The 19,546-nt window shown below is 37.3% G+C and overlaps 1 protein-coding gene across 4 annotated transcripts in view; it reads left to right on the plus strand.

Annotated features, from left to right (window-relative positions):
- The first annotated feature begins 126 nt into the window (after positions 1-126).
- LOC127499669 (granule associated Rac and RHOG effector protein 1-like) overlaps positions 127-19,546 on the plus strand; it is a 38,869-nt gene continuing 19,449 nt past the window's right edge. Inside the window, exons 1-2 of one of the 4 annotated variants that reach the window (XM_051870127.1) lie at positions 127-254; positions 17,971-19,317. In XM_051870127.1, coding sequence (XP_051726087.1) covers positions 18,814-19,317 — 504 coding nt within the window. In that variant the 5' untranslated portion in view covers positions 127-254; positions 17,971-18,813. Of the gene's footprint in view, positions 331-786; positions 974-17,970; positions 19,318-19,546 lie in introns of those variants that run through there. The other 3 variants (XM_051870126.1, XM_051870128.1, XM_051870129.1) reach the window with 3 other exon arrangements.

Below are 19,546 nucleotides of genomic sequence, written 5' to 3' on the forward strand. Positions count from 1 at the left end.
TGATCACCACTGTCATGAAATAAATACAAGTAAACATGAATGACAGATAACCTGACAATGCATTCTTTATTTAACTAAAATTCTACTTTAATTCATATTAATTTCATTTTTAAAGTGCACGCGCTCTATGGTATGATCGGTCGCGCACATCGCCTGGCGTGCTCGCTCGTGCTTGTGCTTTGTGGACGCGCGCTCGGAAGCCGCGCTCCGTCATTTCCTCTCTCCACAGACAGGAGGGTGGGGACAAACAGCTGGTAAGTGATGCCGTGATCCGACCGCCGATCGGGCTGTTTTTCACACCAATAAACGCCTTTCCCGGAGCCACTACAGGTAGGACTTGTGACCGTTAATTTCAGCCGCCCCGGAGCGGCCGCGAGCGCTTGTGTTTTGACGTGTTTGAGGTGTTTTTCAATCCGTGTCAGCGAGAGGTGCTAACGGCTAACTGAGATTAGCTCCATAAATTCTGATGATTTTTTGTGAAATCGTTTGAAACGTCAATTCGGTGCTGTTAAAAGAGTGAAACGGCAGCAGGACAACACTAAAGTGATATTTCAGCGATATCAGGCGTGTATGCGGGTCGTTAAGGGGTTTTGGTTCATCTGTATCAGCGTTTAAAACCATCAAATCTGCTGCAGTCGGATTGTCTGATCCTAATTACTCCAATTAACGACGTGATTAACTGCCCCCGGTGTCTCTAAATTACATTGGGGCTGGAGACCCTTCAACGCCCTGAAAAGGCACTGATACGCTTCACTGCAGCCTTTTAACACCCTAATGACAGCCGACGGGTGACATACACACCCAAACCCCATTGGCGATGGCTTAGTGATTTTCGGGGTGTTTAAGTGTCAGACACTGTTGGATTTGGGTTGCACTGGACCATCCTGAAGATCAGATCAATGCATGATCCTGTCATCAGTAATCAGACATCATAATCAGGCCATCTCCAGCTCTAGTGGTAGTTTAACTCTGGGTAAGCAGTGTTAGTTTTGGTTGGACTATGTTTTGTTTTTTTCTGGAATGAGTATTCAAGGCATCACGGTCTGGTTTGTTGAAATTAATTTAAAGTGTCAGTCAGAGGATCCGTCCGAGTGTCAGGAGGATCCAGATTCCTGTAGTGGTTCAGCTCAGAATATTTCAGGATATTTATACTCAACTGCACACCAGTGTAACCCTGTAAGTAGATTAAATTACACTTTGCAGTGTGAAGTTAAATGTATTTGTCGCCTCATAAGTGAAAATATTTCTGCTTTATTTTCATTGGATTTTATTTAGTTGATTTTAATGTTTCAGAACCCAAATTTTACATTGCGTGCAAGTAGGGACCCAACACAGGATCAATTGTTGACATTTATAATTATTTATGCTATTTATTAAGCCAGTGATGCACTGTGGTCTGTGCAAACTATATTTATCTTCTTTTTTGCATGTGAACTTGCTCATGTTGGCTTTGGTGATTTCATGAAGAATCCGTGGAACCTCCGAAGGTTCTTTATAGTGGAACAAAGTTCTTTAACCCTCTGAGCCCTTTCATTTTTGGGTCACACTTAGTACTTTCGCAATCAAAAGTGACCAAAGCCAAGGGCTGCGCAATTAATCGAATTTCTAATCGTGATTACAATTACGGATGCCACAATTACGTAATTGTTCAAAGGTGCTATTACACACAAAAAATGTCTACTTGCATCATTCTGCGTGCTTAAGATGTTTTTTTCTTTCTACAGGTTATCCTAAGGGTTTTTTCATTTTAGTTTTAGTATAACATTATAATACCAAGCATATTTTTGTGATCGTCGTAATTAATAATCGCAATTACAATTTCAAGAGAATAATCGGCAATTATGACTTTTGTCATAATCGTGCAGCCCTACCTTGAAATGTCATTTTTTTTCCCTCCAGGAAAATCAATGTGATACATTTTTGTTCAATAATATTTTTTGGTTATTATTCATAATTTTGAGGGGATTTTATGATACTGTGCAATATTTATGGTCTTTATGAGCTATTTCTTTCCATTAAAATCAATATAATTTGTTTTTTCGAAAAATTTAAAATTATTTTTCAATAAATGCAATATTTCAGATTAAAATAGAGTGAAGGCCTTTAACATTTCCGAATCATATCCATGATTTTTTTTTTTTTTTTTTTTTTTGTGTGTGTTCACATAGCTAATGCGACAAAAGTCATCCCATTCCGATGAAGCAAAAATTTAAAAAAAAATTTGAAAATGTAAAATTTTCTTTTAGTCCGTTTTGACCCAAGAGGGTTAAAAAATGTTCTTTACACTAAGAAAAAAATATTTTTTTTAAGAACTGTTGACCGAAAGTTTCTTTCAGGTACTAAAAATGGGTCTTCTATGACACTGCAGCGAAAACCTTTATTTTTAAGTGTAGTCTGGTTTCTTTTACCATGTGTAGTGTTGTTTATGGTTTTTGAGGATGAGGGCATGTCACACAATCTGTCAATGTTGACTTTCTAATTTGACTAGCTTCTACCAAGTGACAGACGAGTTTTTGTCTCAAAATACTGAGTTTGATTAGATGTACGTTTGACATCAATAAATAAAAATATGGAAAGTATTTCTCCTCCTTGTTACTTGATTAACATTTATATAGGAAAAGTCGCATTATTTGTATTTATCATGTTTTTTCCTGTTCTCTGTGACCAGTGAGAATAGACATGTGACCCACTAATGGAAACCACTGACGTACACTATTCACAGACTAAAAAAACAGCATTTTTACACTGTGATTGTGATCCTAATGGTTAGTTTCCACATTCCTCACCCTGGATTCCACAGAAGCCTGTGATTAGTTTGTTAGATGTCTGTGAGTAGGTCAATTACGCTCTATTCTGTGTGAACCTCATTGTGTTTTGCAACCAGGGTTTTCGTTAAGCCCTCTTTTGAAAAGCGCTGCGAGCAGACGGCCAGCCCCTCTGAGCTATTGTAGCCCGACTCTGGCAGTGGCTTCTCTGAGTTCATGTGGAATGTATTTCCTGTTTGGGTCCCTTCAGTTTGGGAATGAAAGAAAAAGCATGACTCGCTGCTTAATGGATGCTGCAGCAGCAGTACTAGTTATTTAAAGAAGTGTTTTCTCATGATCGCCCAGAACTTTTCTTTTTTTTCCCGACCGGTTGACAATGCAGGAATACTTTTATAGTCTGGGAGATTTTGCACTATGCATAACATGGATTTGACCTATTTATGTGTGTCCGATAAATACTTTAAAGGGAACCTATAATGCCCCTTTCACAAGATGTAATATAAGTCTCTGGTGTCTTTGAAGTTTCAGCTCAAAATACCCCACAGACCATTTATTATAGCTTGTCAAATTTGCCCCTATTTGGGTGTGAGCAAAAACACTCCGCTTTTGTGTGTGTCCCTTTAAATGCAGAAGAGGGCGGGGCTTTAACAGCTCACGCTTCGGTCGCTCAACAACAACAAAGCTGGAGAATCTCACGCAGCCAAAATGAGGATTGTCAGTAACGGTGTTCAGCCTTACATTGTTCAAACCGGAGTCGACACTGATGGAGAGACTCAGGAAGAAGTTACAACTTTAAGAATGAAACTGGATGTATCTGAATGGTTAGTGGATAAATTTATGTAGTTGCTGTGGAGTTGATTCAGCTCATCAACTAGCGTGTGTCATCATGTTAATCTTTTGTGCAAATCCAGCGTTGAATTGACCCTCGTTTGTGAAGCAGCCCGGTGTAAAATGACGGCATGTCAACAACACTCTACTACAACAACTCTTCCTCTTCTCTAAAGAAGCCCAACATGGCCTCGCCCCCTTTGTTGCGTGTTCTCGAGGACGGGGTTTATGTAAATTTTAGGGTTAGTGATGTCACCAACCCAGGAAGAAGATCGTTATAGTCCTTACCAGCTGTTTGTTGTAGTCCTTAAACAGTGAATTCTTTAAAAGAAAATATCTCCCTTTGCATTAAACTTTGAGCGTCGTAACTTTGCAGATGTTGTTTATGCTCAAATAGCAACATTACACAATAACTAAAGTTAAAAAAGTGAAATCATAATCAACCACCCCTTTAAAGGTGCAGCAAGCGATTTCTGATTTTTGAAATCACCAAAACAAATATGCCCCTATGCAAAAGGATCGCATAATCTTGATAGCTCCACTCCCAAATTCACAAACATTCTATGTAACACAGACACCTCCCCCTGATGAGTGGACACGCCTCTTACTGCTGATTGGCTGAAGTGTTTTGTCGCTCGGTCTGATCCACTTTCAACAGTGTTTCTCAGAAATCGCTTACTGCACCTTTAACCAAGTTTAGTGTTTTGTTCTTCCCTCTTATTTAAAATATTTTGATGGTTTAATCAAATTTTAGTGTCATTACAAGCAAATATCCCCTCCGGACATCACTTTTGGTCACCACTTAGAATCAAACCTGTGAGAATGATGCTTCAAGCATATGAATTGTTTTGCATTTGTTCCCAGATGCTTTGAAATGCATTTCTTGGTATTTCTGTATATATGTTACGCATCATGCACAAGATGTATGGTGCATAATTGCGTCTTGTGAAACACAATCACGTCTGTTTCTTTATTTGACCAGCGTTTGGAATATGAGCAGTGGTGTTGGCTAATACTGTTGCTATGGCAATAATGCTCAGGTCAGCTGTGAGCCAGTGGCCAAACATGCTGTTTTCATGAAGTTTCAGTTCTCTTAAACTGAAGCCTGGCTCTTTGAGCAACTCTTGCTGTGAATGTAAAATTGGTTTTTCTTAGACTTCTAGTTCAGTTGAGAGGGACGTTTCAAGGTTGCATGCATTTAGGTTTGGATACATCGAGAGCCAGAGGTCTGTGTGTGTGCGCTGCTGGCCGGGCCGGCGGGCTGAAAGATATCCCACTAACAAAGCATTCCAGTGTTGTTTCGGAATATGCTGCATTCTCTTGCTGACTGCTATTGCAGTTTAGAATGTCACAATGGAATCTTTTCATGGGGGAAGGGCGTGTGTGTGTTTCTAACAAAGTCAGATTAGCAGTTCTCACTCTTTATGGATTATTTTTAAGTACTAACTTTTGTCTGAAGCCGAACTTAAGTAGCCTAATCTTTTTAGGTGACGTTTATCTAAAAGTTTGCACTTTTTTTTTTTTAAAGTAGCGTTAAAGAAGTATTGAGCTTTCAACTTTTCAAGTTTTTGTTGTTTTGGGTGCTTTTCTTTTTTAGTGGCTTCAGCACTTTGAATTCTCAGTCTTTACTGAATGAATCACCTTAAGTCACTGTAAAACAATGCATTTGCTAAGGCTGGGTATTAACACACATTTCAAGAATCGGTTTGATTCAATTCATGAGCTCTTGATTAGATTCTATTGTTTGTTTTAATTTGTTTGGGGGGGTGGGGGTGTCATGAAAAAAAAGTTTATGATAGATTTATTCAAACATAAAATAAATGAGACCACTAACAGGTTAAGTAAAAATATAATGAATATATAATAATGAATCAGAATCAAATTTATTGTCAAGCATGCTTACACACGGATTTTGTCTTCTGTGACAGAGCTCCAGTGCACAGAGAGAATGACAATAATAAGATGATAAATACAGATAATAAAAATAAGTACACAATAGACAAAATAGACACATGTATCTGTTATAATACACAGATTTCAAGAATTGATTTGATTTGATTCACAAGCTTTTGATTAAGCCCAAAGTATACTTCGGCCATCCGCGTGATGTAATTTTCATCATCAGGAGGGTCTGCAGATGTCTGCATGCCCTGTCCACGTGCAGCCCAATTTTTGAGACCGTGCTGATGGTCTGCGTACAACAGTGCATGCGCGAGTGACTTGAGCGCTTGAAAACAATCCACTAGATACTTCGGCGCGTGCGCACTAAAATCATTGAACTAAAACTATAAACTATACAGGGAACCCTGTTAGTTGGTACATTACTACAATATTAAAGGTTAAAATAAAAAATAACACACCAAATTATATTACTATTTATTTAGAGCTGCACATTTTTTGGATAAATTTAGAATCGTGAACTTTTATTTATTTATTTATTTATTTATTTATTTTTCTTCTTCAAACTGAGATGATTCTCCCACTATTTTGAACCGACAACTAAAGGTGATGATACACGGGGCAAATTTGAGCAATTTTGCCGAGCGATGTTGCTTGGGCACTTTCTCCATTGAGAATGGGCAACAAATTTCTATCTGGATACTTTAGATCGAAATTTGTTTCCCATTCTCAATTGGAAAGTGCTCAAGCATCATTGCTTGGCGACATTGCCCAGCAACATTGCTCAAAAAGTTGCCCTGTATATCATCACCTTAAGGGTACATTTACATGACAACGATGTACTAAAAACGGAAAAGTTGATAAACTCCAAACACGCATGCGTGAAGACTAAACACATAATACGCATGTGCATGCCATCAGCGTTTTCACAGATTCATGTTTTTTGTAATTTACACAGAGATGGTATTGTTTTTTAAAAATTTGCACTTTGAAACCCATTTTCAAGAGTTTGCGTTGTTAGGCCCTCCAAAACGCTGTTAATGTGTAAATGAATGGCCAAAACACAAAGTTTTTCGTTTTTAGTTAAAAAAGGTGTTACGTAAACAGCCCCTTCCAGGCTGGTTCAGGTACAAGTCAATGCAAAGACTTTTTCTTTGTTCAATTTGCACACTGAACATGGGTTGAAGCTCTTAGTTTTGAACTCTCAAAGTGCACCAGATTAATGAATTTATTTTTAAAATGTACAAAATTTTCTTAAGGGGGGGCATGACCTTGGACCCCCATAGACAGACTAAGGTCCGTCTGCCGCAGTCTCACAAAATCCTATGGGAAACACTTTGTATGATGGTGTTCTCAAAATAATCTCTTATTATTAAAATACCTACAATGTGTGCTTGTAAAAAATAGTTTTCTTCAGACGTTTTACGACCGCAGTACACTTGCATGTGTGCACATGATCAGGATTTTACCACCTCCACCTCATTTTGAGCCAGGAAAAACCCTGTATCCGAACTACAAACTTTTATCCTAGTACTCCTGTGATTAATATGAATATTTGTAACACAGAAATAACGATACAGCAGCACCAACACAGATCTGAATGTTCCACTCTAATTTTGTCAAAGGTTTAATAGACACAGGAAAATCGTTGTCATTTAGGAATAATATCGCATAGGTGTTTGAATCGAGATCGCAATCTTTTTAGGATTAATCGTGCAGCTCTATATTTATTTTTCGATATAATAATCAACACTCAAAGTTGTGTACAAACGTGCATGTATTTGTGCATATATTTAACAAAACGCTCCTTTTCTGAGGTAAATGTGACGTTATGTGACATTTTACTGGCATTACGTGACATTTTACTGACGTCTTTCCACGGTTGAAACACTGATTGAGTGATTACATGAGATATGATTAATTTCTGTATCTGTCAACATTCCTTCTGATGTTCATTCATGTTTATTATGTGATATAATTAGTAGTAAGAGGAAGAGATGATTGGTTCACATGCCTTTTGAACTGAGGCCCTACAGCGATCTGTCACGCCACATTAAAGAGCAACAAAACCACATTCATTGTTTGAAATTTGTGATAAAATTGACAGGCTTTGAAATCTGAGACTTAACAACAAAGCTTATTATATTATCATTTTACCATCCAAAAAAATGTAGGGTGAGACTTTTTCATCTATTGGGATTTGATTGAATCATAAAAAGTGGGTGTTACTTTGTGTTATGTACCAGAATGGTGTCAGGTGGATGGAGAAGAGAAGGGATCTGTTACAGCAACTAAAAAATAGTTGTTTCAAAGGTGGAGCAAGTTTTGATTCCAATTTATAAACCCAAAATTATTCTCTTCTGAATAATGTGGACTGATAAATCATTCAAAATGAGACCATAAACATGTATTAAAAATTAGAGTCCATTTTGATTGCATGTTGACTTAAGTATTAAAATAGAATATTGCAGGTTATTGCAATAGAAAATAACCCACTAATATTCCAATCAACACAGTTATTTAAACTTAGTTGTACAGTTTTGGCACATGTATTACCTCAGATTTGTAGGGATTTTTTCCCCCCCTCAAATAAAAAAAATCAGCCGTCCGTCAGCTCCCCAATGATGTCATCTGAAAAACAGGTGTTGCAGGAAGGACTCTCAGTTTCAGCGAGTTTCACAGAGGGTTCAGTTTCACCCTCCGCAAACATGTCCTCGCGGGAAGCAGGGCTTTCCTCGATGTGCGCCGTGGGCTGTGCTGTTTTTTTTCATTAGCCAAAGCCAAAGATTTTGAGGAACAAAGAGCACATTCTAAACTCAAAACAAATGACTTCTCTCACTGTTACGAGTTTATCCACGGCAGAATCGGAGCCATCAGGACTGCTTTTAGTAAGCAATGAGGTCATTCAGCATGAATGCAAGACTCTTTTGTTTTAATCTTTGTGTTCGCAGAGGTCACGTTGTTCCAAGTTTGCCAAAGGGCGCGAGAGGAAAGTCTTCCCTCAAACGTTTTTGTTTAAATGTTACATTGTTGTTTAGTGATGGATCTGGGATTTCTTTTGGGTCTCCATTTAATGTAAAAGTGTAGGAGGAACTGCATTTGGCCTCTATCAATTAGTTGTCATTTGAGTCATAATGGTGTTTCAGATATTGTTTGGGACGCCTGCAGGTAGCCATGTCATTCTCAAACATTCAAACGCATCTTATTGTGATCATGAACTTTGAATTTGCGCCAGCACAAACAAGATTTGAAAGCTGCGACATGAGAGTGAGCAAATTAATTTTTATTTTTGGATCACTTTAAACGTTGTGTGCATTCCTGTACAAATTGTCCCAAATCGTTGTGATCGTACAGATTTAGATGCTTGGTTTGGCCTGATATCTGGAAGTGTGATGGAGTTGGGGAAGTTTTTGTTTGGTTTCTGAGGTAACCAGCCTAAACTCGTTTGCTTGTCTACTTTCTCCCGTGTCTAATTTCCTGAGGGGAAGAAAACTCAAGCAGTCTTGTCTTCATTAATATTTCTGACTTCTGCTAAAATTGTGAGAATTTTCCATTTTAAAGTGTAGTATCTTCCTAACTCAGTATATACCAGAATGTACTATGGTATTATGTTTTTGGATGTTACCAATGGTTTCAAGTCATGTACTTCCATGGTACACCAAGGTACTTGAAAGTATATCATGTAAATGCCTTGGTATGTGAATCTTAATCATTCCGTGCCATAGTATCGCCATCTGATAGCATCACTGTACCATGGTACCACCATAAAACTCTGCATTGTTTCATGTTGTTTAATAGCTCTGTCCTAATCGGTCAGAAGTCCTACTGTTAATGGCTCATGGGAATAATTTAGTTTAGGAATAGGTTTAGTTTATGAGCTTGCGTTTTCAGAATCAGCTGTTATCTGTAAAATTAATGAGTTTTGTCCATCCATAGCAAAAACAATACAAGTGTTCAGTGAGAGAATTTCATATTTGTAGTAATTTGTATTTTGGCCAGTGATGTTATTGAGGTGCTTCAGTGTCCCAGTATAACTGGGAGAATTATATTACTGGAATAATTATTAATAGTTCAAACGCTTGACCTAATGATCTGTTTCATTCCATTGTTGCATAAAGACTACATGTTATTTTGAATATTGCTGTAATATTAAAGTACTTTTTTAAATGTTCTTGAATGTTTCCACTTGGCAAATAATGGTGTTTCCTACTACTTTTATATTGGTATATGTGAAATATGTTAAAGGGGACCTATAATGCCCCCTTTCACAAGATGTAATATAAGTCTCTGGTGTCTCCAGAATGTGTCTGTGAAGTTTCAGCTCAAAATACCCCACAGATCATTTATTATAGCTTGTCAAATTTGTCCTTATTTGGGTGTGAGCAAAAACACGCTGTTTTTGTGTGACCCTTTAAATGCAAATGAGCTGCTGCTCCCGGCCCCCTTTCCAGAAGAGGGCGGAGCTTTAACAGCTCGCGCTTCGGTTGCTCAACAACAACAAAGCTGGAGAATCTCACGCAGCCAAAATTAGGATTGTCAGTAACGGTGTTCAGCCTTACATTGTTCAAACCGGAGTCGACACTGATGGACAGACTCAGGAAGAAGTTACAACTTTTAGAATGAAACTGGACGTTTCTGAATGGTTAGTGGATAAATTTATGTAGTTGCTGTGGAGTTGATTCAACTCATCGACTAGCATGTGCCGTCATGTTAATCTTTTGTGCAAAACATGTATGGACGCCCACTATACATAGTGTACCTGTTTACTAAACAGAGCCATACACACCAGGCTAATGTTTATGATTGCTATCAAATGCTGTGGTCTAATATTTTTTCCAAAATATTGCTCGGACAGAAACGCTCCTTTTTTTTTTTTTTAGCAATCGAGCTTGCCGGGGTCAGCTTGTAGGCTATCCAAGCTAACAAGACTCTAAATACTGTTCAGTGCTCGTCTGTGAAGCCAACGACAGAACAGTTAACATGCTTTACTCGAACTTTTGCCATGGTGTTAGAACTGGTACAAAATGGTGTGCCGTGGGTGAAAACATGCAGATTAAGGAGCGGTAATATTATAATAAGATTCCCTTCCTACGTCACTAGGGGAGCGAAATCTGAGCGGCTGAGAAAGGCTTACCAAAACAAAGTTACTGGATTGTCCTTTTTCACATTTTCTGGGTTGGTAGATGCACCGGGGACCTGATCATAACACTTAAACAAGGTGCCTAAACTTACTTATTTCAGTTAGTTGCTAAAGCAACATTACTAATTTTAAGTTTTTATACAGTATTTTATTTCAACTTTATTTAAATGAACAAAAGTGGTTTTTAATAGTTTTCTTAAATGATAACAACACTAGTTCAAACAGAGAGTTGTGCATTAATATGGCCTGAGCTCAAAGTCGTGGGTTATTTTTATGGTGTCCGGTCCAGTTCTGTTGGGTATCAAGGAATGTAAAATGTTTCACTTTTGGAAAAGAACAGGAAAAAGCCAGTTGAACTGGAGAGCAGGGAAATGTTTTAATTTATAATCAAGCTTGCTCTTTAACACGCCTGTCGTCTTTACAGTTTTTCATCTGAATGCTGCATTTAGAAACCATCACAGCCGCAGAAACCATTTCTATCACAAAAATCACAGAGTCCTCAGACACCCAGTAGAGTTTTTATCCACGTCAGGCCTGCTACTGAGCCAAGTAGCAGAGATGGCCATCATTCCCACAATGCACCACGAGCGTGTGAAACCCGACCCGTGCTCTCTTTTGGCGTACGGCTGAAATGGAGTCATGAGTTGGAGCAGGGGTCTGAATTCAGGGGGTCATGCGCTGTTACCAGGCCTGAGACGCATGTAAAACAGGAATTCTGGAGAGATACTGTACGTGACTGATATGGAACGGAGCCTTTTGTTTGTCAGGGAAACTTTGTGAGGATCTATAAAGGTATTGTTAGTTCTGGTATTGTTGCTGTACTGCTGTCAGATCCAGTTTCATGTTGGGATTCTTGTGTTTTCTTTTGCTTCTCTTGTTTTTGTTTAACTGGGTTGTGTAAAAGCGTACGGTACTGATATATGTTGACGATTATAGGCGTTATGCGCTGACATAAGCACATATGACAGCTGCACGCAGCACGTGTCGATATGGGGGTCTCGGCTGTGTGTAACACTTGTGTTGTGTTCGCCTGTTGTCTGTCTTCTGAATGGGATACTCCAGAAATAATCCCACAGACGCTCTGGAGTCAGTGAACCGCTTAAAGGTGCATAAATAGATCCATAGAATGATATGTTATATACTGATCCTTGAGAAGAAATGACAAGGCAGCTTTCTGGAGCAGAGTGACATGATAAATGCAATAAAGCCACTTTACAGTGATTTTACCACCGTTAGGAGGTGTTCTTAGGCACAACATGAAGTGTGGGAAAATCACTGTAATGCATTGGGTTATGCTTCAATAAAATGGTGAAAATAGTTGTTTGACAAGATCGTAAATTATATATTTTATATTTCTTTAGCCTAATAGGCTGACATAAGAAACGTAATGATCAAAGATAGAGGAATGTGCATTGCATTTTATTTTTGTTTTATTTTAGCATGGTAAAACCCTCTCCAGAATTTGAATCTCTGAATTAATTCCCTTCAAACTATGAATAAATCAACATAATTATTTAGGGCTTCTTAAGATAGACTAGTTGAGTTTTTTTTAATATGGCAAATCAATTTTTTGTCAGCCAAACCCATTGGACCAAAGATTTTAAGTTAATATTTTAATAATTAATTAATTTAATAATAATTATAATGACATAAAGGGACAACAAATAAAATATATAATCTGTTTTAGATTTTTATGATTTAATAAATTTAATAGGTTTTCATCAACTCACAAACCCTCTGCCGTTCCCTCAGGCAGGGCCCTATGAAATACGTTTTATTTTTTTTCAAATTCTGTTTTATCCATTTTAATTTTTCTGGACTCTGTTTTAATAGTTAAAATAAATGTTATTAATCAGAAAGCATATCTAAATAATTGAAGTCATGAAACTTATACAATTCAACAGCAATTTAGTTTAACAAAAATGACATTTTTAGGTCTTTATGAAATACTTTTTTTTTTTTTTTTTTTACCAAATTCTGTTTTAATTTTTCTAGATTCCATTTTAATGATTTAATCAAAAACATGTCTATTTAATTGAATTAATAAAAAGGCAATGTATTAATTTGTTTACAATAATAGGGCCCTATAAAATTCTTTGTGTATTTTTAATTTTTCTGGTAATCAAATAAAGGCATAAAATATTCATTTATATTTAATCAAAAATTGAATGAAATTTAAATAAACCCCTTCAAACTGTGGAAAAATTGTGATTAATACTTTAAAAATAAAATTTTAATAATTGTAGTAGTAGTAGTAGTAGTAGTAGTATGTTAAGACATACACCTACATTATACTGTACAATAGTAATATTTTTCTGTCACAAGTTAAACTTAACTTTTATTTTGGCGGGTTGCCATGAAGAGCTTGACGTTTCTGTGTATAAACGATATATGACAATAGTTTTTCTCAAATTATTAAACGGTAAAATGCTCATAGTCATGAAGTGACTCTCAGATCAGCTCTGAAGATGAAGTTTGTGTGTTTGTCGTCATATCGTCAGATGGCGGATGCTGGAAAAAAACACCACGAGTGTCATGAATGAAGCACATGCTTCACAATGTGTAGTAAACGTTTTTGCACGTGTGCCATTCATTCACACAGAGACATGCAGGATTAAGGATTCATATTCAAATGGTCTTCTTGCAGTTTAATATTCACAGACACTAGTCCATATCGTGATTTGACACACCTAATTTTAATTTATTCATCCAAAAGTTGACAAATTATGACATTCTGCGTTATACAGTAAATTCAGTTTTTATGAGTGGATTTCACGATTCTGTCCGTTTTTTTTCTGCGTCGTGGAAATCATAGGGCCCTACTCACGTACCCCAGATAAAACCCTCTCTATGGATTTATAGATTAATACTGTTAAACAAGAGAAATCTAGTAGGCAGTTGTTGAACATCTAGTTTATCATAACTCATCCCCAGTATTGGATGTTTTACAGCAGCTTCAAGCTGGGCTTGTCTAATCAGATTTCCTCAAGAACTATAGCTTTTGAAGTGTGACCGTTTCTGGAGATTTTGTTAAACATGTTTGCTCGGATCAGACAACAGACCAGAACCTGTCTGGAAAACATTTGTGGAATTTAGCTGAACGTGTGCTGCCGGTTTGTCACTTTTGTTGAGTTTCCCAAACTAGCTGGATTTTACTGCAGGTATGATTGTCTGAAGGGCTCATCTGCATTATAAATGACGTCCTGATCTTCCTTTGACGTTCAACAAGACGAAAGCCATCCTCTCTGTGTCTTTGGACTGATAATGATCCACCTTTCTGTGTGGAGGGGAACATTCCTGCGCTTCATTAGTAACAGATGTGAAGGACGATTTCAAAGTGTGTCCTGTGAGCGGAAAGCAGCGCTGTGCTGTGATGGGGTGGACAGTTGTGTTTTGGTGTTTTATTATTCGTGTGTGGGGTCAGTTGTTTTGCCCGACAGGAACTGCACAGCGGCTGGTGGATCATGGACAACAGCTGCCCGCGGCTCGATCAACAGTTCTTCCGTTCCTGCACAGCCCTGAAATGCAACACAGCAGCCGTTTGGTTTAATATAGCGGGAACCTGTAGTCAGAAAATATCTATTTACCTGGTGTATAATATATACACTTCCATTCAAACGTTTGGGGTTGGTAAGATTTTAAAATGTTTGTAAATGAAGTCTCTTCTGCTCACTAAGGCTGCATTTATTTGATTAAAAATACTGTAAAAACAGTGAAATATTATTACAATTTCAAATAACTTTTTTCTATGTGAAAATAGTGTAAAATGTAATTTACTCCCATCTTCAGTGTCACATGATCCTTCAGAAATCATTCTAATATGCTGATTTGCTGCTCAAGAAACATTTATGATTATTATCAGTTGAAAACAGTTGTGCTGCTTCAGATTTGTTTGGGAACTGTGACGTAAATTTATTTTTCAGGATTCTTTGATGAATAGAAGGTTCAAAAGAACAGCATTTTTTAAAAAATGGATATCCTAATTTGTTACATTATAAATGTCTTTACTGTCACTTTTGATCAATTTACTGCATCCTTGCCCAAAAAAAAAAAAAAAGAAGGTATTATTTTCCTAAAAATATAAATCTTACTGATCCCAAACTTTTGAACTGTAGTGTATTGGTTTATCTAAATCAGCTTGCAGTGAGACTTTAATTTATAATATACATTTAAATAACATAAAATCATAAAAATGCTATAGCCTTTAGAATTCAATGAACAATCCCTTTAACTGCTGTGTATCAGTGTACATCTCTGGATAAATGTGTTTGGCAATTGACTTGTTGCGTTTGTGTACCTTATTCTGTTAGTTTAGGATCGTTGTGGTATGGAAGCTTGTTTCCGCCGTAAAATAAATAAGGTAATTGCGACTTTTTATCTCACAATTCTTTTTATTTTTTTCTCAGAATTGCATGATATAAAGTCAGAATTGTGAGATATAAACTCGCAGGGGAAAAAAGACTGCCATTTTTTTTTTTTTTTTTTTTTTCTCTCTCAGAATTCATAAAAACTCGCAATTGTGAGAAATAATATAAAGTTGCAATTCTGACTTTATATCATGCAATTCTGATTTTATAACTCAATTCTGACTTTATATCACGCAATTCTGATTTTATATCACGCAATTCTGATTTTATATCACGCAATTCTGATTTTATATCACGCAATTCTGACTTTATATCACTCAATTCTTACTTTATAACATGCAATTCTGACTGTATAATTCTGAAGAAAAGTCAGAATTGTGAGATAAAGTCACAATTAACTTTATTTTATTTTTTTTATTTAGTGGCGGAAACAAGCTTCCATATTGTGTACTGAAACAAGCCTGCATCCATACCATCTGGTTGATTGTTTGTCGAAGGCTCGTCTGTGTACTGCGGTCTGATACTAGTATTTCACTTTTGTAACACAATAAGAAGCTGCACTGACAGAGGAAGCTCTGAACTTTATTTAGCACAAGACCTTCAGCACAGATGATCCATCATCACAAGACTTCCTTTTCATCTTTTCTCTGGGCTGTGGCACTTCCCATCCGTCTCCCATTCGGCTAGTGTCTGAAGGGTGTTTTGTATGAGGTGCCATGCATGCCACCCTGTTTCCACTGTTGTGTGTTATTGAGCAGGTAAAGCAGCGAACTCTCTGACCCGGTTGGCACTGAAAACACACTTTAATCCACAGGGTTTACAGACAGGAACTGCACTTGCCTATTCCTTGTCATACGCTCAAAGGCTGGGCTTTCACAGGAGACAGACGTCTGCTCTTCTCTTTCTGAAAGACACCAGATGCTCGCACGCGGCGACTGTCTCTGTTGTCTAAAGGTGACACGAATGTTTGTGCTGCGATTGGCCCTGTTGTGCAAGTGAGCAAGTGTTTTCCTAGATAGCTGCTTGTTGTTTGCCAAAGGAAGTGAGATTTTGAGGTCACTGGAACACGGCAGATAAACAGAAGGGACTTCTGGATTGTTTTATGCTGGTTTAACGGCACAAGAAGTTACTTTAGTACAATGACAGTGGAAAAAAAAGACACTTTTTCATCTGCTGAAGTGTGAACTAGAGCAAAATCTATTCCTTAAAAAATAAAATCTAATCATAATAATAATAATAATAATAATAATAATAATAATAATAATTCAATGTTTTAATAGTTTTTATTTTTTTTAAGGAATCTCACACAATCAAGATATTTTTTTTCATCTATATTTTAATATATACAGTATACAGTATTATATCGTGCAGCACCTAATTAGAAAAAATAAAAAAATGCTGTTCTGATATTATTTTCATGCGATTACATTTTAAAAGATTGATTAAATTGTCAGATTTATGAATTAATTTCATTAATATACAGATTTTTTTTGATGATATATTTGAATTAAATAAAACAAATAAACAAAACACAATATAGAAAAGGTAAAACAGAAAACTGAATTTGGGTGGAAAAATGTAGGTAGGTAAATGTAATCGCATCCAAAAGTTTGTGTTTACATAATGTGTGTGTACTGCATATTTATGTATATATAAATACACACACATGCATCTATATATTTAACAAAAATATATTATTTATATATAAAGTATTTATATTTATATATTATATAAATTTCATATATATATATATATATATATATATATATATATATATATATATTTATATATATATATATATAATATGTGTGTGTATGTATACATGTAAATATTTATTAAATATATACATGTGTGTATTTTTATATATATGTGCAAAATATTGTTTTTCTTCTAGTCCATGGGTTGTCTTTTATAATGTTGCACGTTTCACGCAGGACACGTTTTTGTGTTCAATAAAACACCCTCCGGCACCTGTGTCTGGCACCTGAAACATGACAACTTTAGCTGTTAAAATGAGTGAAATTGTGCAGCAGCATTTTTTTTGTTCAGCTCATGCAAATCTGACGGGACTCTTTGCATAATGACAGACTGAAACACGTCTCTCATGGGTTTTTCCTGATGGTTTTGAATTGCAGATATTGTGACGGGCTACGGGCCCTGTCCTGTTCTTCAGACAGTAGGATGCTGTGCTTTTTCTGAACCTGTTGTGTTCTGTCAGGTTTGAATAATGAGGGTCAGACATTGCTTTTTCATGACAAGGCCTATTGTGATTTGTTGTTTCAGTGTGTTGTTATAGAAGTGTTTACTCATGCATTACTTACTGTTGTTAATAGTTGGTTACGGCAATTTAAAGGAACCTGTAATACTAAATAAATAAACTTTAAGCACCTAAACATGCTCCATTTGACAAGAATGATTCTTCCAATCACGTGTCTTGTTGATGAGGTGTGCTGCATCATTATTTAAATATTATTTATAGAGTTTATTAATATTTTTAGCTTTTATTTTTATATTTTTATTTGGTTTAGTATTTTTTTATTCTTTTGTCATCTTTATTGTCTCTATTTAGCTTTTTCAGTTTTAATTATTTTAGTACTTCAACAACATACACTTTTTTAGTTTTATTGGTTTTTCATCTAAATATATATTTTTTTTAAATTTCTGCTTTATTTCAATAACCGAATGATTTCAGACACTGGTTCTGTGCTGTTACTTTACTAAGTGATCAGACACACACTTTTCACCTGGTGAACTTAGTGAAAATAATTGATTCGTTTGCACACAAATGCAACAACATAATAATTTAGGCTGCATGCAGTTGATTTAATGACCACTAGAGAAACTGTACTGCAATCAGTGTGCTGTTTGAAAACAAACTTCTGATCAAATCAGCATGAAATGTTTGGAAACAAATGTCAAAACACATCCTCCTTGTGATATCTCACTGACATTCTCTTTGTCTCTTTCGCAGGAAATGACCGAGAGGCCTTACAGATAATTTGTGCTTTTGTTGCTGCAGTCCGCATTTGCCGAGAGACCCCTATCTGGAAGCACATTTGTTTCCGTTGTGAGTATTAACTACCTCAGGCTCTGGAAACTGATCAAGAGGGAGCCCGGCGATCTCTCCCGGCAGCTGCGTCTGTTCTACCAGCCCTCTGCTTGAACCCTGACCCGCTGTACGGCCCTCCGAAACCCTCTGACTGACTGGATCCGTCAGAGCGGTGCAGGCCACATCACCCTGTAGCTCACGCCAATCCTCCGTGCTTGCTGTTGAACGGTGTCACTGTTTTTCCTCTTCTGAAAATTCATTGTTTTTTGCTGACAGATTTTTAAGATTTTTCTATTTTTATTAGAGGCCTACGGAAAGAGTTCGGAAAGAAGGGTTTTTCACTTCCATTTGAAGGATTGATTATGCACTTTGGATTTTCGGCCAGGATTGAAGCTGTGCTTGGTGTGTAAGTGATGTGTAGATAATTTTTTTCCCTCCTGAGGCACCTGTGAACCAGTTCTAAGGGAAAATACCTGAAGCTAATTGGAGTTGGTGTGCCGTTTTACTGGGATATAAACGCAAACGTTTTTGATGCGAGCAGAGTTGCAGCTGGGCTGCAAGATTTCCTCAAACCTTGCTTTGCACCGCTGTCCATCTCTCCGGAGCGGAATACTGTCATGACTTCCCCTCTGATGGGATCTTTAAGCTATCTATTTACTTGATTCCAAGAAGACCCAAATTAGGCATCAAGTACTTGTGCACATTGAAAAGTCAAGAGTTGTCCACTTCGTGAGGACCGACACTCCCTGGGCGCATTGAACACTTATGTATTGTTGCAGTGCGCAAGAAAGTAAAATGGACTACAAGCTGCGCTTTTTGCTTGGCGGGTCCAAGCACAAAGTGCAGCAGCACCAGCAGTACCAGTTGCCCGAGCTCAGCCGGACCCTCAGTGCCCCGTTGGGCTCTTCTTGCTCCACCCCTTCTCCCATGGCGACCATTGGCTCCTCCCCTTCCGGCTGTCACGCTCCGCCCCCGGGCACCACCACAGCGATTGCGGACATCCAACAGGGCATCTCCAAATACCTGGACGCGTTGAACGCGTTCTGCCGTGCGAGCGCGTTCCTGACAGAGCTCTTTGGCAGCGTGTTCCGGGACTCCCGTTACTCCAAAGCGGCTATGCAACTGAAGGACGTGCAGGAACATGTCATGGAAACGACCAGCCGGCTCACCACAGCAATAAAGCCCGAGATCGGCAAAATGCTGATGGAGCTCAGCGCAGGCGCGGCTAACTTCAAAGACCAGAACGACTTCAGCCTGCAGGACGTTGAGGTAGGCCGCCCGAAAACAACCTACCCAGATTACATGTTGTTGATATTTCTGCTGTGGTATTGAGAATTTGTGAGATTTCACTGCTATCTGTTTTGATATCACAGCAACCTTATTTCCAGCAAAATATACTTGATATATATCGCTATTGGGTCATACTTGATAATAGTGGTCATTAACTACTATGTACTTGCATCAAAAATAAGTAAAATGTACTTTTTGTGTTCATATT

This window comes from Ctenopharyngodon idella, chromosome 18 (assembly GCF_019924925.1).
Source record: "Ctenopharyngodon idella isolate HZGC_01 chromosome 18, HZGC01, whole genome shotgun sequence".
In the NCBI taxonomy this organism is placed as follows: Eukaryota; Metazoa; Chordata; class Actinopteri; order Cypriniformes; family Xenocyprididae; genus Ctenopharyngodon; species Ctenopharyngodon idella.